The sequence below is a fragment of the Syngnathus floridae genome, chromosome 18 (assembly GCF_059516105.1).
Source record: "Syngnathus floridae isolate MCC-2025c chromosome 18, RoL_Sflo_1.0, whole genome shotgun sequence".
Lineage (NCBI taxonomy): Eukaryota > Metazoa > Chordata > Actinopteri > Syngnathiformes > Syngnathidae > Syngnathus > Syngnathus floridae.
Genome location: NC_142430.1, coordinates 3,500,043 through 3,522,041, shown reverse-complemented (window position 1 = coordinate 3,522,041; position 21,999 = coordinate 3,500,043). Strand labels below are relative to the sequence as shown.

At 42.2% G+C, this 21,999-nt stretch overlaps 1 protein-coding gene, 1 long non-coding RNA gene and 1 other non-coding gene across 9 annotated transcripts; 1 reads left to right on the top strand and 2 right to left on the bottom strand.

The window, feature by feature from the left end:
- Positions 1-401: 401 nt before the first annotated feature.
- LOC148382225 (inactive rhomboid protein 1-like) lies at positions 402-8,371 on the bottom strand. 5 transcript variants are annotated; one of them, XM_088360434.1, is made up of 20 exons: positions 8,153-8,371; positions 7,652-7,755; positions 6,216-6,346; positions 5,886-6,032; positions 4,250-4,478; positions 3,881-4,087; positions 3,686-3,808; positions 3,474-3,616; positions 3,164-3,406; positions 2,931-3,042; positions 2,770-2,844; positions 2,529-2,690; positions 2,355-2,455; positions 2,183-2,246; positions 1,880-1,974; positions 1,640-1,715; positions 1,435-1,535; positions 1,195-1,348; positions 882-1,105; positions 402-805 (listed from the first exon to the last, which is right to left on the bottom strand). In XM_088360434.1, the coding sequence occupies exons 2-20, from the start codon at positions 7,745-7,747 to the stop codon at positions 610-612; spliced, it is 2,679 nt and encodes an 892-aa protein (XP_088216560.1). In that variant the 5' UTR covers positions 7,748-7,755; positions 8,153-8,371; the 3' UTR covers positions 402-609. The 5 variants fall into 5 exon arrangements, with proteins under 5 accessions (XP_088216560.1, XP_088216561.1, XP_088216559.1 ...); XM_088360435.1 differs by lacking the exon at positions 8,153-8,371 and adding an exon at positions 7,934-8,085; XM_088360433.1 differs by lacking the exon at positions 8,153-8,371 and having other exon boundaries at positions 7,652-7,805.
- On the top strand, positions 6,556-13,733 carry LOC148382223 (uncharacterized). 3 transcript variants are annotated; one of them, XR_015854098.1, is made up of 6 exons: positions 6,574-6,716; positions 7,100-7,225; positions 7,319-7,401; positions 11,337-11,510; positions 12,142-12,244; positions 13,001-13,733. It is a non-coding gene; the product is annotated as an uncharacterized LOC148382223 (long non-coding RNA). The 3 variants fall into 3 exon arrangements; XR_015854097.1 differs by lacking the exons at positions 11,337-11,510; positions 12,142-12,244; positions 13,001-13,733 and adding exons at positions 6,556-6,573; positions 7,666-8,399 and having other exon boundaries at positions 6,659-6,716; XR_015854096.1 differs by lacking the exons at positions 11,337-11,510; positions 12,142-12,244; positions 13,001-13,733 and adding an exon at positions 7,666-8,399.
- Positions 9,248-9,341, bottom strand: trnai-uau (transfer RNA isoleucine (anticodon UAU)). Its single transcript has 2 exons — positions 9,304-9,341; positions 9,248-9,283 (listed from the first exon to the last, which is right to left on the bottom strand). It is a non-coding gene; the product is annotated as a tRNA-Ile (tRNA).
- Positions 13,734-21,999: the final 8,266 nt, after the last annotated feature.

Sequence of the window (21,999 nt, the reverse complement as noted above, 5' to 3'; positions counted from 1 at the left end):
GAAGTCAAATATTACATGCAGAGCAAATATATAGTGCTCAGAAATTAGTTTTGCAGAGTAGGTTTTTGCAGATAACTGCTGCTATCTTGCAAAGCTGCACGGGGCAACCAATGGGCGTGAAACGCTCAGCCGGTTTCTGATAGTGCTTAAGGGTCTCATGACGTGACGTTAATGAGTGCACAGCTGCATGCCAATAACCTTATCATATATTCACATGGCATTTATACAATGAGTCAGGAGTTCTGGTGCCAGTGTTTCCTCAGCTCAGTAAAATGTTTATTTAAATGTCCAAGAGAAAAGAGCTGCACGATATTTTAATTAGTTTATTTTCTTTGAGGTTGCATGGGAAGAATGAATTGATGCATTAACTTTGCTGAAGAATATTTCACACACTTCTATACTGAAATATATATTTTTTATTGGAAAAATAAGTGCAAAGAAGTCAATATTTACTATGTTCATATACATCTTCAAAATTGCATTTGTTTGCTATTTTTGGATCAGAATGGTTCAAACTGTTGCTGACAAGTAAATGAAAACTGAAAAAAAAGTCTTATTCTGCAGCAGAATCTCTTCACGTCAAAATGCTGCAATGCAACCCGACGTGGGTCAAAGGAGTTTTGCGTTCAAGTCATATTTCTCGCAAAACTTGTCCGTGATTGGGATGCAGGTGAGGTACTCGCACCAGTCGCACTTCACGGGGTAAACATAGAAGAGGACAGCCAATGAGGAGAGCAAAGCTGCAAAAACCAGAAGGAACACACAAATCTGGACCCTCTTGCGGTACATGTCTGAGCGTCCGAAACTGAAACAGCAAAGAATGACATTTATGAATCTGTAGTTGGAATCTTTTCATCTATCAGTGCAACATCATCATTCACCTGATATACGGCAAGAAGGCAAAGGATAAGAAGAATCCTGAGACAAAACCACAGACATGGGCAAAGTTGTCGATCCAAGGTAGCAATCCGAAGGAGAAGAAGAATACAGAGATGGCAATCAGCTTTCCAAACGCCCGCCACGGCCTCTCCAGGATCTGCCAGCTCTGAAAGAGCTCCACAAAGAGACACGCCAGGATGCCAAACTGGCTGCCAGCAGGACCCACCTAATTGAAAGAAAGAGATGTGGGACAAAGACAAAAGTATTGGGAAATTCAGCCTACATAACACTTCTTGAAAAAGATTATTTCTGTACCTCCGCTCTGTAAGGCAGAAAAATAGCAGAAGCCAAGTTGCCTGTGATGCCACTGAGCATGTAGATGATGGAGATCCGCAGCCAGCCGGCTAGCTTTTCCAGATCTCGAAGAACTGTCATTTGGAACAACACTGAAACCAGGCAATGAAGAATCCTACAGAGGATAATGATAAAAATATTTTTGGGAATAATGCAGAGTTAGGCTTGTTTGAAGATTAACCAATGAGGGTGTAAGATCACCCAGCATGAAGGAAGAGGGACAGCCACAGTCGGGAAAACTGGTCTGGGACTTCGGGGTTGAGGAAAGGCAGGAGGCCACACACGTCATCCATGCACGCCACCTAGTGGAGAAAGAATGGTTGCGCTAATTTGAGGCTAACTTAAACTTCATGTTGCTGTTTTAAAAAACAATTTAAACAAATCTACTAGTGTATGTGTAGTCTACCTGTGAGCAGAGAGTGGCTTCTTCATGGAAGTAGCCGTGCATGAAGTAACAGTACTCTCTGGAAGTGATTTCACATCTATGAAATATAATATTTTAATCAGTATGCAAATAGGATTGCTTTAGTCAGGGTATTGTTAAATTTCGAATATTAATAATTAGAGTAAATAAACAACACCAATAAAAGACTTGGAACATGTCATACAAATAAATATTAAATACAGATTCACATTGGATCCTTACCGGCCTTTGGTTCCAATGCAGCAGGGCCGGCCCGTGATGGTGCAATCGATGTGGGGAAGATTGGTGTGGTTCACAAAGCTGTATCGCGTGCAAACCTGGGCGTCACATAGATTGGACTGTAGTTACTGTAGTGGTAAAGGAAAGAATCGCTATGTACAGCTCAGTTATATTAAACTTTAACAGTAAAATACAATTGTGTTTCATCTCTAGGTTTTATGTTGATCATGATGATTGTTTTTATTTGTATTTATTTATTTATTATTATTTATTTTTTATTTTCACCACTAGATTCTCCATACTCACTGGCCACGTGGTAATGTCTTCAGGCCATTCGTGAGGCGAGACAGAGGCAGGTTCCTGGCAAATCCTACAAAATAGATGTGGTGGAGGGGAGGTGAAACATTTTGTTTACTTCTTTCTAGGTAAAAACATGTGACGCATGTTAATAATAACATACACACCAATTTGATTTTACCTGGGATCCTGATGGCAAACTGCGCCATATTGACGTAATTTACCGTTCAAGTAAGGAGCACTGGGATGCTGAGGCCACTTTACCCATAATGCCAATGTGGTCTAGAAAACAGAAATAGTATTTATTGTCATTAAAGGTAAGGTGCTATCCAGAAAATGTCATAAGTGCACTAACCGAACACTCTTCTTGCAAAGTCTGCAAACATCCCGAGCGATCGTTCCTCACGCAGCAGCCCGACTCTCTTTCTTTGACTATCTTGTCTTGCACCAGTTTGTGGATCTCTTGATCCTGACGCATGCAAGGGGAAAATTTGGCTCCCAGATGGATCAGCGCTTCCTTCCAAAAAAATAGGAATATAAAATATAGCTTTAAAATAATCAGTGCAGTATAGGTTGAAAATCTTCCAAGTACTCACTGAGCTTGGACCAATCCAGAAATTCTGTTGTTGTACAAATTTCACATTTTCATATACACCCTTGTTCATTAACACCTGAAAAGTATTTTTTTTTTAAAGTAGCATTTACTTATTTTACACTGAATGCTTCCTAGGGTCAATTATATAAACATGTTACTGACCGAATCCACAGTCTCATGTTGTGAGAAACCCACAGGAGCGATGCCGTGGATAGTGACAGCCAGGATGGTTATCAGTAAATGGACAAAAGTGATCCAGTAGCTGAAGAACGGCCTGGTGAATATAATAAATAAATAAATAAATAAATAAATAAATAAATAAATAAATAAATAAATAAATAAATAAATAAATAATTTTTAAAAAAAGAGAAGTAGATTTTCTGGGTATTTTGTACCTGTGGTCGTCCATGTCTTCAATCTGTCTCTTGACAAAGCTATCAATGCGCTTTCGGTACGTTCGGTTGGTGAGACGGCCAACCATGCCGAGCCCGTAAGGCCTCTTCTCTCGGGCGAACAGCTTCTTGACAGGTACTGTGATCCTTCGCCCACGCTGCTGACTCATCACTTCTTGGTTTACTTGCACTTTGGGTTGGACAAGTGAGCCGTCTTTAACTTTGCGCCATCCTCGTTCTAACGGCCTGGTGATAAGAGCGCCATCCATTCATCTATTTTCTGTACTTTTTAGAACATCTACAGTGAACTCACAACATCAGGTGACTCCTCTCCAGTTCGTTCCTATCAAGCGCACTTCCAGTGAGATCGCCGTCATCAAGATGATGGCGTGCAGCCTCTGATGCTGTCTCAAAAACTTCATCTGCATAGCTGGAGAGCTCATCTGGCAGACCCTCCTGAAGTGCACGACAACGAAGTCAGGCAAGTCTCACTTTCTGACAGGGAGCATTTGTGTATGTGCTCACTCCAGTGAAAAAAGATGTGTCCAAATCATCAGGGAAGTCCACTGTGTCATCTTCAAAAAAACTGGGGTGCAGGAAACTCCGCCTGCCATATCGTCCTGTCACGCTTTGACCGACTGCACGCCCCTGTCCACGCAAACGGTTAAATATATTTGCCTGATGGACAACTGAAGAACCAAAATGTGTTTTGCAAAGCACCTTCATCAATGCCGAGGCAGCTTTGAGGCTCATGGCGGCAACTGACTCCCGTTTGCGTCGCCGTGGCAACCTGCTGATGGCCGAACGCGAGCTGGAAAATGAGCAAAGGGAGGCCGCGCAGGCGTTGGGGAGATTTGGCAGCACGCCGATGCCATCAATCTCTTCCACCGTGCGGAAAGCTCGACCGCGAGCCAGGGGGTCTACAACCTGTGCACACACAATACATTTACAATATCATGATCAACATTTAACCATTCACACAAAAAAATGTGACTCCATATTACTAATACTACACATAATACTTGAACTAACCAAATTTGCTTCCTACTTTGATGGCGTCAACTGAAGAGGTACTAAAAAAAAGCCTACCCTCCGCATGCCGTAGTGATGGTGATTAGGGTGGAGGGGTGGGAGACAGAGGGGAGGGGGAGTTTCAGTGCTGGTCAGGGAGAGGTAGTCCTGGCTGGGTAGCTCCATGTCCCTCATCACCTGAGCCTTTAGACCCCCATACAGATGGCCGCAGTGCTGCAGGCTCCTCCTCCTCCATCGCTGGCTGCTGTTGTTGTCCTTGCTCACACCAAACCAGTCCGCAGTACTCCTGAAAAGAAAATGAAAGAAACTTCCTGTGATGGGATTTTTTTGTGCATTTCGATTCTAGTCAGACCTAGTGGAAACTTTCAAACCACAAAAACAAGATTCCACTGTATATACAGTCAACCTATGTGTATCTATCAACTGTGACGCCATAGTGGTGAAATGTTTGGAGAGAAGCACACTCAGTAATAAACACACAGCCATCATCTGGTGAACGACCCCAGCTGGAGGAGCCTAGGAACAACTTAAAAATCTTATCCACACCATAATTAGTCCAAAATACTGAACGCGAATACATACCATGATGAACCATATTCAAAATAAACACAATTATTGTCATGAATGGAGGTTTTAGAATCTATTATGTGTTTGTGGGTGTTTAGATGAGCAACTATGCACACAAGCACCAACAGGCAAACGTTACATTCACTCGCACGTGATATATGTACAAAATCCTAATAAAATGTATCGCCCAGGAAAATGTAGAAATATATATGATGTCCCAAAGCCTACTTACCTGTTGATGGAGCCCCAGTAAGGTTCCTGGCTGCGGCTCATACCTGAGTGGGGCAGTGAGTATGGAGCTTTATCACCTCCATTACCAGCGTGGCTAACCCACTGTCCCCAAAAACGACTCCTTCAAGTCAGATCCAGTGAATCTAAACAAATCCAGATTTCCTGATATCCAGTGGGGATAATCACCGCATGTCCAGACTCTGTTTGACATCCACAGTTGGGCTCATTTAATCAAAGGTTTGAGAAAAGGAAGGAGATGAAGTAGTCCCGGACGCGCTCTCAAGGAATTGAAGGATCCTAAATGCTCTGACCTTGTGTCAGCAGCATAACAGAGCTTTGTGTCTCAGTGTGTGAGAAAGTGTGTGTGGAATTCAGCCAAAAAGGATTAAACTTCCTGACAAAACAAGATGAGAGTCTCTATTCCTCGTCAAAGTCAATGTGACTCCCTTTTTGGAGCCCCTGGTGTGAATGAGGTCTGTGTGTCGCTTTTGCCTTATTGTGTGTGTGTGAGTGTGTGTGTGTGTGTGTGTGTGTGTGTGTGTGTGTGTGTGTGTGTGTGTGTGTGTGTGTGTGTGTGTGTGTGTGTGTGTGTAAACATGAGTTATGCCGCTAACATACCAGAACTCCAGAACACAGCAAGATTAAAAGGAACGAGCGAGGAATCACACATAGCAGGGAGGAGAAGAAGAGGAGGGTGGGGACCAAGTCTTGCCTGGACATGACACGCAGAGACACACACTTTTGCACACAAACACACACACAATTCCGCTGACACCTACATATAGGATATATGTCACTTCTTTCAGAAAGTTTTGTTTTATGCTGGATGCTTGGAATCACCCAAGATACTTGTTGATATTTTAGTTTGTGAGGGAAAAAAAACAGATTTCTCTACCTGATAATCTGTTTGGGTATGGAGGAACGTCGGCGAGTCAGTATTTTGGGGCTGCACGACCGCCTTCGGACGGTGGAAACCCTCCTGGGGCACTGTTGGCCTTTGGGCGGAATTGTGTTGACACGCTCAAAGCGCACTATTTTTTCACTGCCTCGTTGCCAAAGGAAGAGAGAAGAAAAAGAGGGAGCAGTAGAAAGTGGTGCAATAGCAGCAAGACAATTTAGAAGAAGTTAAAACTTTTGCAGGATTTATTTATGAAAAGGAGTGAATAATAAGAGAGGAATTGGCAGCTGAGGAGGTTGTTCGGTTGCATGTGCGTGTGTGTCTAACCCCTTGGATGATGTGATGGAGGGCACTCTCTCCAGAGGAGGTCTGAGGTAGTTTTGGGATGTTTCTAAGGCAGCCAGGCAGGCCTGAGGGTTTTCTGCAGGCATGCTGACACTGCGTTGGCGTTTGAGTGGCTGCAACACACAATTTGCAAACTGGAGCTAATCAGGTCATATTATAGGACTGGGTTTAAAAAATCAATTAGAATTTATTTTCCTTTTCATAAGCCGATATCATTCAGAAAAACATAAATCCATCTATAAACCACATAAAACGTATGATTGGAAAACATGGGCCATTCAGAAGTAATACATTACTCTGCCACTAGTAGCGCATATCTTATTGTCAAGGAGACATTCTGGTAAGCAAGCATTCTCCCGTAAAAATCATGTAAAACAATAATTAATTCACTCATATCAATATCTAATGAGTTTCGTGTTTGTTAGGACAGTGAATTGTACGTGTATATTGACGTGAGGAGCTGAGCGCTCATTCTGTGGTCTGGTAAGTTGCTAAGAGGCAAAGCCTCAATGCTAATGTGTTATAACAACATGTTTTAGCTTAAATATGTCTTAATTTAGAATTTGGTTTGAAACAACTTGAGTCCTGGAAGTATTGAACACTACTTTTCATGTTGCATTGTAGTTTACTGAAAAAATGTGGGGCATGCGGCCTGCAGACCCCGGCTACTTTTCAGTGGGTTTTTTTTTCATTTGCCGTTCTCATTCCTGCACTACGCTAGCTTGTTAAGTGCTAATTGAAGGTAACTATGTTGGACTGCAATTTCTTTCTCTACTTGGGTTTTTATCTCGATATACAGCATGTACCGTCTTATCTTTACAATATTTGCATTTTAGCATCACATTTCTAATTCAATATTCTCTCAGTGGCGGGTTGCTAACAGTAATATTTTGGCGCCGTCTTGTGGCCAAACAACTACAGTGCTGTCTAAAGAGCAAGGGATATGTCAATTATTTGCTTACGAGCAAATAATATAAAGATGCTTCACACAGGTGACTATTATAGTTTATGGCCCAGTTATTTAAATCCAGTTAGAAACAAAGTTAAAAATGAATTTAATGGAACATTGTATTCTTTATTTCAAGGGAGAATTTGTGTTTGAAATGTGGATATCTGCATGAGTGGCTTCCTGCATACAGCTGCAACCACCTGCTCATCGTATCATCAGGTACATTGAATGTCTCCCTCACGTTTTGATTGATTGTGCATTAAAAAAAAAAAAACAAGATACAATTCCAAACAAACAAATTTCATTTCGGGCAATACACCAAACTCATTCATGCTATCTGAGGGGGGAGAGAAGTGAGGCTACATTCAAATCTTGCTAGCAGCTTCAAGACTTGTAAAATCTATACATTTAATTTGTTCTGTGACCACACTCATAACTGAAAACACAATAAATCTTTGTTTGCGTTTACCTCCTTTTGTGTAGACATGTCATCAGATGTCAGCTGAATGATTGGGATGTCCAGTTTGAGCCAAGGTGGTTTCTTCCCGGTGCCTGTCTCAGCCATGTTACTAGCTGGAAAACAAAGCATTCATGCTTCAAGAGTTACTACTTGCAAAAACAAACACCCTAGCTACAGAAATGAAAGCAAAAGCTGTAAAATGTTTCTTGAAGCGTTAAAGGGGTTTTCCTACTTAACCACTTCTATTTTTCAGTCTTGTAAAATCACTTTGAATGTATCATCAGCATTTACCTTCTAATTTTGAGTCACCAAAGCTTTAGTACCATTCATTTCTCAGAATGTCACATTCAATTTACTTCAACTACACAAATTTTCCCAAACTGACGATTAGCTTCTGCTTGTCACGCCTAAAAAAGCAAACGAAAACCAAAATGCAACCACATCCTTTTGCTTCCTGCACGACGATGCTCCTAAATGCACTAATCAAAACATAAGCATTCAAACACTCACTTAACACTTGTTGGTTTTGTCGTCTCAACTCTCCATCGAGCTGAAGATAGAATGCCTTGTTGTATTCCCAACATCCATTGATACATTTGTTATTCCATCATCTCTTTTCTTTTCTTTTTTTTAACATCTGGGGTTGGATTTTCATGACAGGCAGATTAGAGGATGTAATCCGCGTGGCCCACATGACATGCCTGCTGCATTGAGCTCAAACCTCTGATTGGACAGCGATGCTTTGGAGTGTGTTCAACAACACCCGGAAGAAAATGATATCTTGTCACTTGTAAGGTAAAAAAAAAAAAAAAAAAGTGATTGTGTTGTCCCTTCCAAATCACTCAAAAAATATGCAGGTTTTTTTTTTAATATAAAACAAAATGAGTGTCTTATGTTCATACCCACAAACAAAACCACCAGTCATATTCTATTAGTACAAGAAATTCTTACAGTATATAAAACACAAACTGCTCCAGATGAGGCTCGAACTCACAACCTCGGCATTGCTAAACTGGTCTTATATGTACCTTACGCTGACCAATTGCGCCACTGGAACACATAGTATATTAATAAGGTGAAGTTTTTCAAACAAATTCGCATTGCTATCAAATTGACAATTTAGATCAAATTACATCACACTTTTTCATCAGACATATAATTCAAACCGAAACACAAAAGAACGCTGTAAATCACACCCACGCCGATCTGATGACGTTATCTAAACAGGAAGACTCAAGGGCAGGAAGGCGTAAACTAAGATGTGGCTTGACCTTTGCTGGGCTGACTTTTTAAGCCCAAGACAGATGACAATCAATAACTTGAAAAGGTAAAGTTGATCTTCAAGTATTGCAAAAGCAATGTTTGGATTTATTATTGATTTTTCTGTTTTAGAGAGGTGATGAAATAGTTTTAAAAAATGCAGGTGAATTATAATGAAGTAAATAGGCTTTAATGGAATAGAATGGGATGTTTTTACATGAAAATACGTTCATCAAAGCACAATGTGGGATCATAGACTCCATCAACAAAGTCTTACTAAACAGTCCACTCTCAGTGATATCGCCTTTATGTAAACAAAAGTCGGAAATTGCTAATAAATATAAATGCTCCAGGTGAGGTTTGAACTCACAACCTCGGCATTTCTTCGCTGGCTACTGTCTTATAAGTACCGCGCGCTGACCGATTGCGCCACTGGAGCACAAGATGTTATTGGAATTGTAAAGGCCTGCAGTCATTCATCATCCTTTTGGTCCGTTAAGTGCAAGGAATCCCTGCAATATCGTGACTGTCCACTAGATAGCAACAAAAACCCAACTGAATCTTAATCCATGCATCATTCGCCACAACATGGCTGATTTAAATTATTCAAGCAAGAGGGTTCACTGGTGTGCTGAACTCTTATTGGTGCCCTCAGTGCTCCCTGTGTGTTATGCTGCTGGCTTTGTGTGTGCACATGCTATTATGGAGCACGCACACACGCGCCATTGCGCTTGCATTCATTAAATCTTGTCCGTAAATGAGTCTAAGTGTGTACTTGGGCCAGAGAGGTAGCACTGAGAGTCTGAGCAGCATCAACACAGAAAGCAGTGATTTGCATCACAAGCAACAGCGACATCATCATCTTGCTTAGGAAGGACGCCGATCTTCTCTTAAGGGATTCACTGCACTATCTGTCCATTTTTTCCCCCTTCCCTTGCCTGCACATAAAAAATAGAATGATTGAGACCTTTATTTCTGTCTAGCCACTGTTATTGATTGGCCCAACGTTTGACATTTCACTTCATGTTTGGGGAGTATATGAGTACAACCGCAAAGCCTCCCAATGGAGAGCAGGAGGAAACAGGACAGCAAGTGACATGGCTGAGCGCGGTGGGACGATCAGGAAAAAAAGAATATATAGTTGGCAGCTCTCAACTGCACACCAGGCGACTAAACCTCGACTAAACACAGATATTTGAAAAAAGCTATGTTATCGGGGGGGCACGATTTTGAATATCATAGGGCTGCAACTAACGATGATTTGGATAATCATTTTTTTTTCTGTTGATTATTTTGTTTGCTTCATTGATGAATTAGTAGTCCTCCTTCAATTTATTTCCAGCCCCCAGAGACATGAGAAATGATCTCCTCTACTTAGTCACGTCCCCTCCTCCTGTCCACTGCATGCCTTCTTACCTTCATCACTCAAACCTCATTTTGGATTTTCCAATGTGGCCCCAACCCAATCTTCTTCTCCACCCCCCAGCTGCAGACCCTCTAGATCTATTACAACCCCTATAGTGATGGTAATACCACATCAAGTGGGTGCTATCTTCAAGCCAGCATCAAACAAGACCCCACGAGACACTACCCTCTTCTCCTCTCTACCATTCAACTTCATGTTCATAGTAAAATATTGGGGGGAATCCATATGAGAGAAATTGAAAGTTGACTCTGAAACAAGACCCTGTCAGCTGGCTAACAGGTGGCCGCTGACAGACCCTCTCTCATCATTGTGCCTAGTCTAGCACAACACACACACACACACACACACATATATGCCTCTCGCTTTTGATTGGCCTCTTTAACCTGATGGCCTGAGTGCTGATTCTTGTGTGTGTGTGTGTGTGTGTGTGGGGGGGGGGGGGGGGGGGGGGGGCTAAGCAGGCCTGCTATGCACCTGTCCAAAGATCCCACCTATGCCCGCTTCGATGGAAAGTAATCTTATCGGCCCCCTGAAGCCACATGGTCTTGGACACCACCTGGAATGACAAATGAAAGTTCTGCCTGCTTTTTAACATGCATAGAAAATTCGCTGCAGGCCCAAGTGCCCAATTTCTTTTTAATGTCCTTGTCATTTATTTTACTGTCTATTTCCATGCACATTTCAAGTGGCTGTTTATGTTTTGTTGTTGTTTTGGCAGAAGCGGGCATGTATCGAATACATCACTTGTATTTCAACGACGTCAAACTCGCACGGAAGAGTACGATGTGGCTTTTCGAAGTTGGTAGAGACCAAGCCCTGCTGAAAAAAAAGCCAAGCAGAAACATTTGCCATAACTGCACTTTACATGCTTGAGCCATCATCTTAAAAACACATCAAGTCAAAATGTGTCATTTGTGCAATGCAAAATGACACCAAACAACAAGTGGTTTAATTATTTCACACGTTGCATTGTCCCATTGTTTCTAATGGAAAACTTTGATTCCACAGTTTAGTTTCGCTATGTTTCGGCTGGTCAACGGTGGGTCAACAGAGATGCTCAAAGGAAGAGGCCATTGTCTCCAGTGTAAGACAAGCGGGGCTAATCATTGTACGAGGCGAGTCTGGACCTGCCTGAGCTGTCAGAGGACTCGTGTGACACAAATTTAAAGACATACAAACAAGGTAATTGTTTTAGTTTGCTGTTGAAGTACCGGTTTGTGTACAGAACGGTGACTACCTTGACCTTATTTTTACATGGCTATAAAAGTCTACACACCAATATTCAAAGATAAATCATTTCAAACTGTTTCTAGCCTTAATGTGTCTTGTATCTTCAAGATAATGGCTCTAATAAAAGATGTATTGCTGATTTGAAATGAGTAAGTGATGTCTAGCCATTTTCTCCTCTGTCCTGTGTTGGGTGAAGCCGGTGGAAAATGCCGCACCAATAGATGACCCCCAGTTTATGTCAATACGTTTTTAAAGGGATTAAGGAAAAATCAACGGCAGCCTCTTTCCTTCTGGTTGCGTATCAGTGGATATCCACAAACATTGGGCTTGTCGTTCTAATAAGACGCAGTAGGAACACACACAGACTCTGAATCTTGTCGGCAGGTTTATCTTCAACTCTCCTTTACTGTTGGTCACCTGCGTCAATAATAGTTGGATGTAACTCTTCCTCCAGATAAGCTCCTCTTTGTTCTCTCATGTCTCTGTTTAACAGGGTGACAAATAAAAAAGCCAATAATTGTGGTGCGCTGGATCGGATATCGCGACGTTTGTGTGACCGTTGGGTGTATGTTTGTCCTTGTAGGATTTAGCTGCGAACATCCTCCTTCGCCCTGCCGTCATCTTTCATTTCTGACAGCCTTTGTGGCAAGTTTGGACTTGTACGAGCATCCCTCCCAAGGTCTGAGGTATGCGCACACACATAACGTTCGAGCACACAAACACTTCTCCAATCAAACCAAAATCTTACACAGGCCCCACGAAAAAATGACTGATTTTAAGGGAAAGCGGCTCTTGAGGCGAGGCCAATCATGTTGCTGCTAAAGAGGCTGCAGTCGCCCCGCTAACTTGTCTGATCTCCAGTCATTAACCAGGGGGGAGAGGGTGATGTTTTGTTGTAGTGTTCTGTGCCCTTTTGGGGCAATTATCTGTAGGACGCCACAAATTCAGAATGTGATTGCGATTCGTCAGTTTCATCCATCCATTTTCACCCACGCTTATCCTCTTCATGGTTTTTGTTGAACTGGAGCCTACTACACACTAAAAACATTTGGGTCAAAAATAGCCCAAATAGGCTCAAAAAAGGATGACCCAACTTTCTGGGATATTCATTTAACCACAAAAAGTTGGGTTACATGAATCACACAAAACAACATTTTCTTTTGTAAAGCTTTCGATCAATTTACTCACGTCAGTAAGTCATTCCCTGTGCTGCTTATAGTCACTACATTGTGTTTTGGGCTATTTATTGGTATGAAAAGAGCATTGTGGAGCTTGGAAGAGCAAGCGATTTTTCATGTTTGTGTTGAGTTCTGAACGTGGAAGGTAAACAGCAACATACTTGTCAGATCACGTGTGATCTTCAAACAATATGGTCACCCATCCTTTCCTTTCAAATAACACTCAAGAACAAGTTGTCATCAACACTTTTCCTGTCCTTTCAGACTGAAACGCCAACCTACTGGGTACATAAAACCCCTTCTTGTTCATCCCAGTACATAAACCCAACATCTGTACATCCACGGTAAGTCGCGCAGCCGACACAGACACAACAAGCGCGGTGCTGAGCCAACAGGCCTGCCGGGTCCTTTATTAGACAAGGTAGGTTGCGGCAGTGAATGGGCCCCTGCCAGTAGTCTGTGGTGGTCGGTGAGCGTCTCGGCAGGCAGCTATTGTTATGGTAAACTAAGATTTGAAAGGAAGAGGATGGGCAGGACATACACATAAAACAGAGGAAAACACGAGGCGGGGATAGAGGGCAGTACCCGACCACCTCAGAGATGGCACGTATGGAAGCAAGCACCTTTATTCACTTGTTTATGAGGACTCACCCATTATTCTGTAAAATATTATTCCGTAAAATATTTCATCAACACTCAAGTGAGTTCTAATGTTACCAATATAAATTGAACAAGTGAATCTCACAGCATCCTTAAAATGACAAGCTGGAGCGTTACATATTGCCTTATGATGCATTCAAACATCACGGCAACAAGCATCATAATGTGCAATTCCAAATTTGCTATATTAGCACTATTTACAAATATGTGTGTTGCAGTAATTTAGGGTCATGACTTCTTTGGAATCAGATATAAAAATATGAACCCAAACTCGGAGATTAATTTGTATTTCTTTGACCTTAACTGAAATAATACTTCAATTCAAAACTTTTAATTAAGCTTCAGTCAATTACATCATATAATAAGGATAAAAAAGAGTGATAATGATTAACTCAGATGATTTGTACAATGATTCTGTGTTTGATGCCATTGTTGTCATGAATGAAATCCAATATCATCCACTTAAGTCCGCGAGGCTCAGTATCTGTTTGCGTGTGCTAACTTGCCTAAATAAAAAATTAAATCTAGTGCTCCACTATTTAGACGCAATCTGAACAGATGTAACGCCTTTTTGTGCTGTTAGCATCTTTTTTTTTTTTTTTTTTTTGCTTTATGAGCTCATCTTAACACCTGCACATTTGTATGTTAAGGAGCAAGTGGTATAAATCTTATCCCGTGACAAGCAAGGGAATGAAATGCCCATTTCCCTCACTATAAATTATTCACCTAAATCCAGTTTGACATTCCGAATATAATTATTTTGTATACTGTACAGCAAAAAAAATTTTTAAAAAATTAAAAAAAATTATCCACCTAAATTCAGTTTGACATTCCGAATATAATTATTTTGTTTACTGTACAGCAGCAAGGCTTTGCAACTCTAAACAATCTTTGCAAAATATCAAAGCTGCAATTTCATGTGTTTATCGCCAGCAAAATGACAATTATGTCAGTTTATGGAGACACAAAGCATTCATTTGTCATCTGGCTGTCTTGAGCAGGGAGGCCAAACAAAGGGTTAAAAGCCTCTGTCTGCCTGATAATCCTCCACCGTTAAAAGCCCTTCAGAAAGACGTGACGTGTGTTAGGTAATCAGTAAAAGATTCAAGTGTGCAGGAGAGAGTGTGTACACCCACACACAATACACATCGGTGAATGGCCAAAAAAAAAGGGAGGGAAAAGACAGAGTAGAGGAGGGAAGAAGAGAATAAACACTCCTCGCCCCTTTCCTCCCCTTTTTCTCTCCCTCGCCTGTTTGCTTTCTTCCTGCTGCCTCAGTGCAGCGATAGTCATTCTCGCAGGTTTTAAAAGTTTTAAGCACGCGTCACTGATTGTGAATAAGCATTTCGCCTTTTGTTAGTTGTTGGATTCCTTCATCTTCTCGCGAGCGTTACCTGTTACTTTCTCACTGAAACACACCTGCTGGAGAATAACATGGCATTTCTGAGATGAAAAATCCAAATATCCAGCAATAGAATAAAATATCAGGATGAAATATAAGAAAAGAAACAACAGAAAAGCCATTTAATGTGACTTGGAACGCACGTCCTAAGAAATGTTTTTAATTGCCTTTTAAAAATGTCCACAGTGGGAGCAGCTTGTAAGGAAGTGCATTCCACTGTTTAGGAGCAACCGACGGAAAAGGTCACCTTTAGTTTTTAGATTAGTGTGAGGTATAACCGGTTGGCTATAACCTACTTCGATTTTGCAAATCATTTTTCACAATAAAAAAAAAAATCATCTGGTTTTCCCTAAAGTAACCATTTCCGTACTCTCCCTTTTAAGTCATCCATTTAATAATTCTTGAGATTGTGTTGAGCATTTTTGTGTCTACTTGATAAAAGTCATTATAATTTGTCACTAAATTGCAGTATGACTAAACTAAATATGTTAATGAAATAAAAAAAAATGCAATCTGCAATGTAAACTCTTGTAAGCGAAGGAGTGAAACTAACTTTAAGGTGGTAGCATTGCAACATACAGTAAGTGGGCGGCCCAACCCTTTGTCTCGGTGATGACGCTATTGAATTTCATCGAAAAAAGAAGAAAGCATGGGAAACCTCCAGTCCCACTTTTGGAAGCCAGTTCACACACACACACACACACACACACACACACACACACACACACACACACACACACACACACACACGGCTCTGTGTCAACTATAGTTTGTGGGTAGTTGGCCTCTTCGCCGCAGCCTCCCGGAGGAGAAGAAGAGATGTTAAATGGCATTGTTGGGGGGTTGAGCCGAGTGATGGTGTTTAATAGCTCATGATTACTCTGGAGAGGGGAGCCCATAATTACAACCACAAATGATTTCACCCCCCCCAATACATACACAAACACACACACCATGGGCTCTGATCCTAATCACAAGACAGCACAGAAGGGGTATAGCTGAGGAATTGGACCTCGGACAAAACAGATTCCTCCTTTGTTTGCTGACAGCAATTGGTAAACATGAAATGTAGCGTATTGCACCCCTTCCAAAAAAAAAATAATGCCGTAATATATATAGTTATATATACACACACATAATATCAAGTTGAAATCCCATTTCATAGTCATAATGACATCATTAATATCAGGATGGGGATTGCGTTGATACATTTTAAATCCGTTGTTAGTCCTCAATTGGATTCTTTCTTTGGATTTATTTTTGCTCAGCAACAGCATTTAGCAACACTCGCACATGCAATTTTTTAGAGGTGTAATCACAAGCAAAATTAAAATCACCATTCACCCAACATAACCTCTCGCAGCGGGACACACACTTCTGCCAGTATTCTCTAATAAAGCCGAGTGACGTCAATCTTTATTTGTCGTTCCTCCTTTTATGTTCACTTCTTTCAACAGTTAAATGTAGATTTCTGGCTTCCAAGAAGTGAGATTTCAATTTCTTTTGATTTTGGGCATGACGGCTCACAGTCGACGTCCAGCTTCACATGTATTATAAATGCCTTAACAATCAAAGTGAGTTAGCATTCTGCCCGCATGGCCCTTTTGCCCGCACAGCCCATGCCAGCCGGCCAGCTCGGCACACAAACACACAATGGCCAGACTACATGTCCTTAAAGGAGGAGCAGACAAACAGAGGAATGTTGGGAGAGGACGGCGCAAAAGCGTACGTCTGCCCACATAAGCCGGCACTCAATAGAGATTGGCCAGGAACGCGTAAACTGGCACCGCGGGAGTAAAATAGTAAAATGGCTCTTCTCTTCTTCACTTTTATTGTGACTCTTAAATCTGAAAGGGAAAATCCTGGGGCCTAAAACGATTTCTGACATTCTAGCCAAGAAGTGACTCACATTTGCATTTTACTGCTACAGCGAGCAATCGCTTCATTTCAAGATCATTTCGAAAACAGCGAACAATAGTGTAATCGAGACGTGGTTTGAATTTTCATTTCCAGACGTTAGCTATGTTTATCTCTTTATTTGTAGGTTTCAAATCAGCCACCAAAGCCATACATAGATGTTCACAACAACAAACAATAACGTACAGTATTTGCATAATTCCATACGAGCCGTTTCTTATCTACCGTTTTGTCTGGAGATGTTTAGACCTTTAAGGTCATACGCTCCGTTTTCTTTCTCTTTCTTTCTTGCGTTAAATTTCACCTTTTCCCGACGGAGACATTGAATCACATTGTTCTCAAGTGGCTCATTTGACTGTTCTCCCCGCCAGGCTTGCTTTGGGAGCCGCAAAGAGCGCATGTGTCGATGTGCGTGCGTGTGCGCAGCAGCTCTCCCCTGCTAGCTGCTGTTACACAACATAGCGCTCGTTTCAACATACAAAACACCTCGCATGCTCGATAAGGTCACTATGTGTCGCTTCCTACATGTGGCTCTCCGCCTGACAGACAGGCGGACAGGCATGAAGCTGAGGCCAAGCAGCGATTGGTTCCACAGGCAGCATCTAATCAGCCATCAAGCATGAGGCCCTGAAGTGGCTCTAACAAGCAGGGACACAGCACACTCGTAACGCGTAATGCATATGTATCCGCAAATTGCATGCAAATGTGAAGTCAAATGCAAAACGGGCCACGCGTTGGTGAATATGCATTAAAGCATCAGACATAAAAACTGATCGCTATCATTGCGTCCTAATGGGACCGCTTTGAACTCTGAGCAGCGGAGCAGAGGCCGCGCGCTATCGCAAGGTGATGCGCTAAGCACATACGGCACGGAGGCACGCACACATACACAGTGCTGATGCCTTACCTGTCAGAGGCAGGTGTGGTCTCAGAAGACCCAATCAGTTTTAATTAACCCCTTGTGGTGGAAGGTTGGATGTCGGGCAGGGGAGAGGAGGGGAGGGAGTGTGGGTGAGAACAAGAAAATCATGCAAGGAGAAATTTCTGGTTGTCATCAGAAGGAGGCGTGGGTGAGAAATGGGTATTCACAGTTGAACAAAGGAGGCAGGGCTTGTTTTTAAAAAAAAAAAAAGTAAATAATAAGTAATTGCCGTTACTGGGTAGCACATCTGCCATATTGTAGGTTTTGTGTGGAGTTTGCATTTTCTTCCAGTGTTAGTATTTTGGATGCCTCCCACATTGTGTGTCCATCAGGTGTCATTTTCACACACTAGACACAAACACATATTTATTATTGAAAGGTGCGTGGTTAGAGTGATCAAGACTTGGCGGATAGGGTGTCACGCCACTGTCATCCTTGCGTAATTAGAGGTGACTTCCTGATAGGATAGTGAGGTCATGGCTGTAAAGCAGCTGTGGTTGTGAGTCACTGCTCTATTAGATTAGCTTGCGCACCATTGTGTGCCCATCATGAAGTCTCGAGACACTATTGGAAGGAAGAGCTAGATTAAAATTCAGAAATGCATATCTGCATAAATCCGGTGTTAATGTCTTTTCTGAGTGTGGCTGAAGCCACCTGACTACATGTTTGTCAAAAGTGTATGTGCGGTGTATCGCTCCCTCAGTGAGCCAAATGCTTCAGCGCTTCACAAAGCAAATCGCGGCTAATCAAATAAGAGTCCTCAGGAGTATGCAGAAATTGGGAAAAGAATGGAAGAACAGTTTCCGTATTTGTGTTAAGGAGGGGGTGGCAATTAAGCAATTTTAAGAGGTCTTGGATGATGCACGGAGGTGGAAGGAGGTTTATCCAGTAGACCAGAGGTTTTCGTTCAACTCTCTAAAGATGATGTAAAGTTGCCACTGTAGACAGTTCTTTTTACTTTTAATATTAAAAGTGGCTCTTTCTATGGTAAATAAAAAATCTAAACCAACTAGAGCAAAACATTGAGTCACTTCAGGACAGAGATTTTACAAGCTCCAGGAACGTTATAGCTACAGTCTAAGTTTTTTTTCTTCCCTCTGTTGCCTGGCACCGACAGTAAGTGACCCTGTGTGAGTGGCAGAGCTCCAGACACACTCACCCTCCTGACACACTGCCCCGTGGCTCCATCCACTTGCTGTGGGTATGTGTGGTGTTGTCCTATCTCAAAAGGCAGCATGTAATTGTATCTGTGTTTGTGTGTGTACTTGAGGCAGCTGTGTGCCCCCCCCCCACCTCTTCCTTTCTGTCTGCCGGACAATCGGCCGCTCCCTGCGACCACAGAGACCAAAGACACGGGACAGGAATGTCTTTCAGTCACCGATTGTTGGATGCCAAAGCATGCCAAAATGAGCTATATATTGTGAAACGTACACATTGCTTTATAAACTGATGATTTGGAATATTATGGGAACCCTGGCTGCTAATACGGACAGTCGTACTTTTTATGCTCAAGTGATTCTTGCAGGCTGAAGCTAATTCAAGGCTTAATCTTAGACCAATTCTATCAAGCGTAAATGCCGGGAAGTAAATGAAGACAATCTCAGGGTGTTGTTTCCCCTAACTTCAATTGACTGGCAAAAGAGGTATTTTGCAGTAAAATAAGAACAGACAGCGGTACCTTGACTTGGTGAGGAGAAAAAAAAGGAGAGCCGGGAGTAACTCCAACACTCCAAGACCAATCAGTATTGTTCCTTACATTGCTTACTCGGCCACGCCCCTTAAACTTAGACATGCTCTCTAATTCATTTTTTTATTTAAATTGCTTTGTCAGTGGAACTCAGGTTGAAACGTTGCCGCCAACCATTTTCGAGAGCGCTAGTTCTCATTAGGGTGGAGTCTGTCCCTGCTGACTTAAAGTGAGAGACAACATATAACCTGGATTGTTTGTCAGCTATTGTGTAGATCATTTTTTGATTCATCTCCCGGCACTATTTATATACCGTATGATCAAATGTGTTTTAAAGCGAGGAGACGCTTGAGATGACAATGAGATACAATGACACGTAGAGATTTGATTGAATCCAAAACACAAGACAATAGAGTCACGATGAAAGTACAACACCGTATAAGAGCGATGATGACACACGACACCTGTCATCTTGCCAACACAATCTGGTAACAAGAGGCTGCCCCCACATGCACAAAACAATGGCGTGGGCGCCGTTCACAGTCAAATGAAGCCTAATTCCACAATGTGCATGGATTACAATCCATGCTCAGAAGGTTTTCCACTAGACTGACTCTGGAACTACCTTGAAGCATGGCAAGACTAATTGAAAAACACTTCATAGACAAATAAAAATATAAAATATCAGAAATTATACAATTTATTTTGCTCTCTGCTATTGAGTGTATGCAAACATACCACATCCAGGAAATTTAAATCACAGATCCCTCTGGTGTATTGCAACTACATAATGAGGCAACTACCAATGATAAAATCATTTGATAAACAACTGATAAATTCATTAGTGAGGTGAGCTCCTCATTAAACATCCACACATAGCATCGACTCATTTGAACAATAGGAGAAAACATTGAGTCCCTAAAATAGGCGAAAGATGAATTGAGCCTCTTTAGCCTTAAAGATCCCCCCCCCCCCCCCCACACACACACACACACACACACACACACACACTTGTCACTAATTGCCATCTGTTTGTGTGCAGTGTTGTTTTGTTGCTCATTTGCACACGTGCATTAGTGCGCTCGACGTGCAGCGAATGAATCAAATTAGCACATCAAAACTGGAACTAAATCTGGAAGGGTTTTGTTTGGGTTTATTGACAAAGTAGAAACCTAGACTTCATTAGCTGTTGCTAAATTCGGAGAAATGAACCCTCCCCCCCTTCACTCTTATGGCGCCCATACCCGATTTTCTGTCGAGAGAACCGCTTCAACAACTCAAACTGGTTAGATTTGTTTTCGACCAATGTAGAATTTCTATCCGAGTCCGTACTCTCATTAGCATTACATGCAAAAACAAAATCCTTGGAACAGACTTTGGAATAATTGTAAAGTCCCTCCTCATCTGCCAGAACGAGGGAAGGGCATTAATGGATGGCCCGACTGTTGAATGTCATTCCAGTCTTTTCCTTTATCAATATGTGATGAGAGCTTGGAAACCAGAGCTGGATGACAATTTCCCACTGGTTCAAAGAGGTTAAGGTTACCCCACAAGGTTTCTTTTAGTGATGAATGAAAAAGACAAGGGATTTTTATGAGTTCATGCGCCATTCAGGAAATTTCATTTATCTGCTATCTAACATGTAATCGCTGGTGCTCAAAGGATACGCTAAGGCTATAAAGCAGACTTTGGACATTTTCTCACCAGCACCCCTTGCTTTATGCCACACTAAGTGGTCTAATTAGTGAGGGACCCCCATCATGTGTCTTATCTGCTCCTCCCCTTGAATAGGTCTTTGGCTATCCCCAATAAATAGAGAATTGAAGCCTCTGTCAACATGTCACACTGAGAAGGGGCGCTTCTTTAGCAAAGCTGGCTGACCCTGTTTATGTGTGTCTCTAATCATGCTTGGTCCAGAGGGTGCCATGATGGCAATAAATGGCCACATATTCCATCTTTCTGCCTTTTTTCCCCCACCTCTGTGACCAACACATGGATTGGTTCACGGCCTCCCTTAGGGGCGCCAATGAGGAGGTTATAAGCCATTAAAAGCAAGCAGAGATGGCTCTCCGCTTGTTTCTCCTTCTTTGAGCAAAGTCCGCATGCTGGGCAGTCCCGGTCTCTCATCCGATTGCCTTGTGAATAGAACCGCGGGCCTCTGGCTCCACAGAGATAGTGTTATCTGGGCCACCACGGGGCACCCGCGGCCACCGAGTAAACAACACACTCGACGGGCAACACACACATCAGCAGGGGCGTGGACAATGAAACCTCTGGCACTACACAAATATTCCCCGTGCGTAATGAAACGGCACAGGGGCACCACGTGTGACACAGACAGTGGCAATTGGACTTTTTTTAGCCTATTATCCAGATTGTGACGTTGTTCTTCTGACTGTCACAGTATCAGCTTCTCCATCAGCTGGTCAGTGCACACTGCTCACGCTGAGGACTTGAATCTGACTGTAGTGGTCCCATGCTGTTTTAGGGAATCTGGGTTATTCCTGGAGATCTCCACACATGACCTGCCGCCACCGGTAAGCTTTGAGCCAGCCAACAATTTCAATTAAAAAGAGATTTGGGCTGGAAAGACGTATTTTCATATAACCCGGCATGGGCAGAGGCGGTCGGTTTGGAAGAGCTTTTCCAACAGGGCGCCCTGATCGACAAAAGAA

Bases quoted from the DNA above. Each gene is read 5' to 3' on its own strand.
- LOC148382225 (XM_088360433.1), bottom strand. From the start codon at position 7,771: ATGCTTTGTTTTCCAGCTAGTAACATGGCTGAGACAGGCACCGGGAAG. The intron at 3,407-3,473 runs GTGAGTTCACTG...TCTTATCACCAG, and splicing joins GAGAGGAGTCACCTGATGTT to GCCGTTAGAACGAGGATGGC. The intron at 806-881 runs GTGAATGATGAT...TTGCTGTTTCAG, and splicing joins GCCTTCTTGCCGTATATCAG to TTTCGGACGCTCAGACATGT.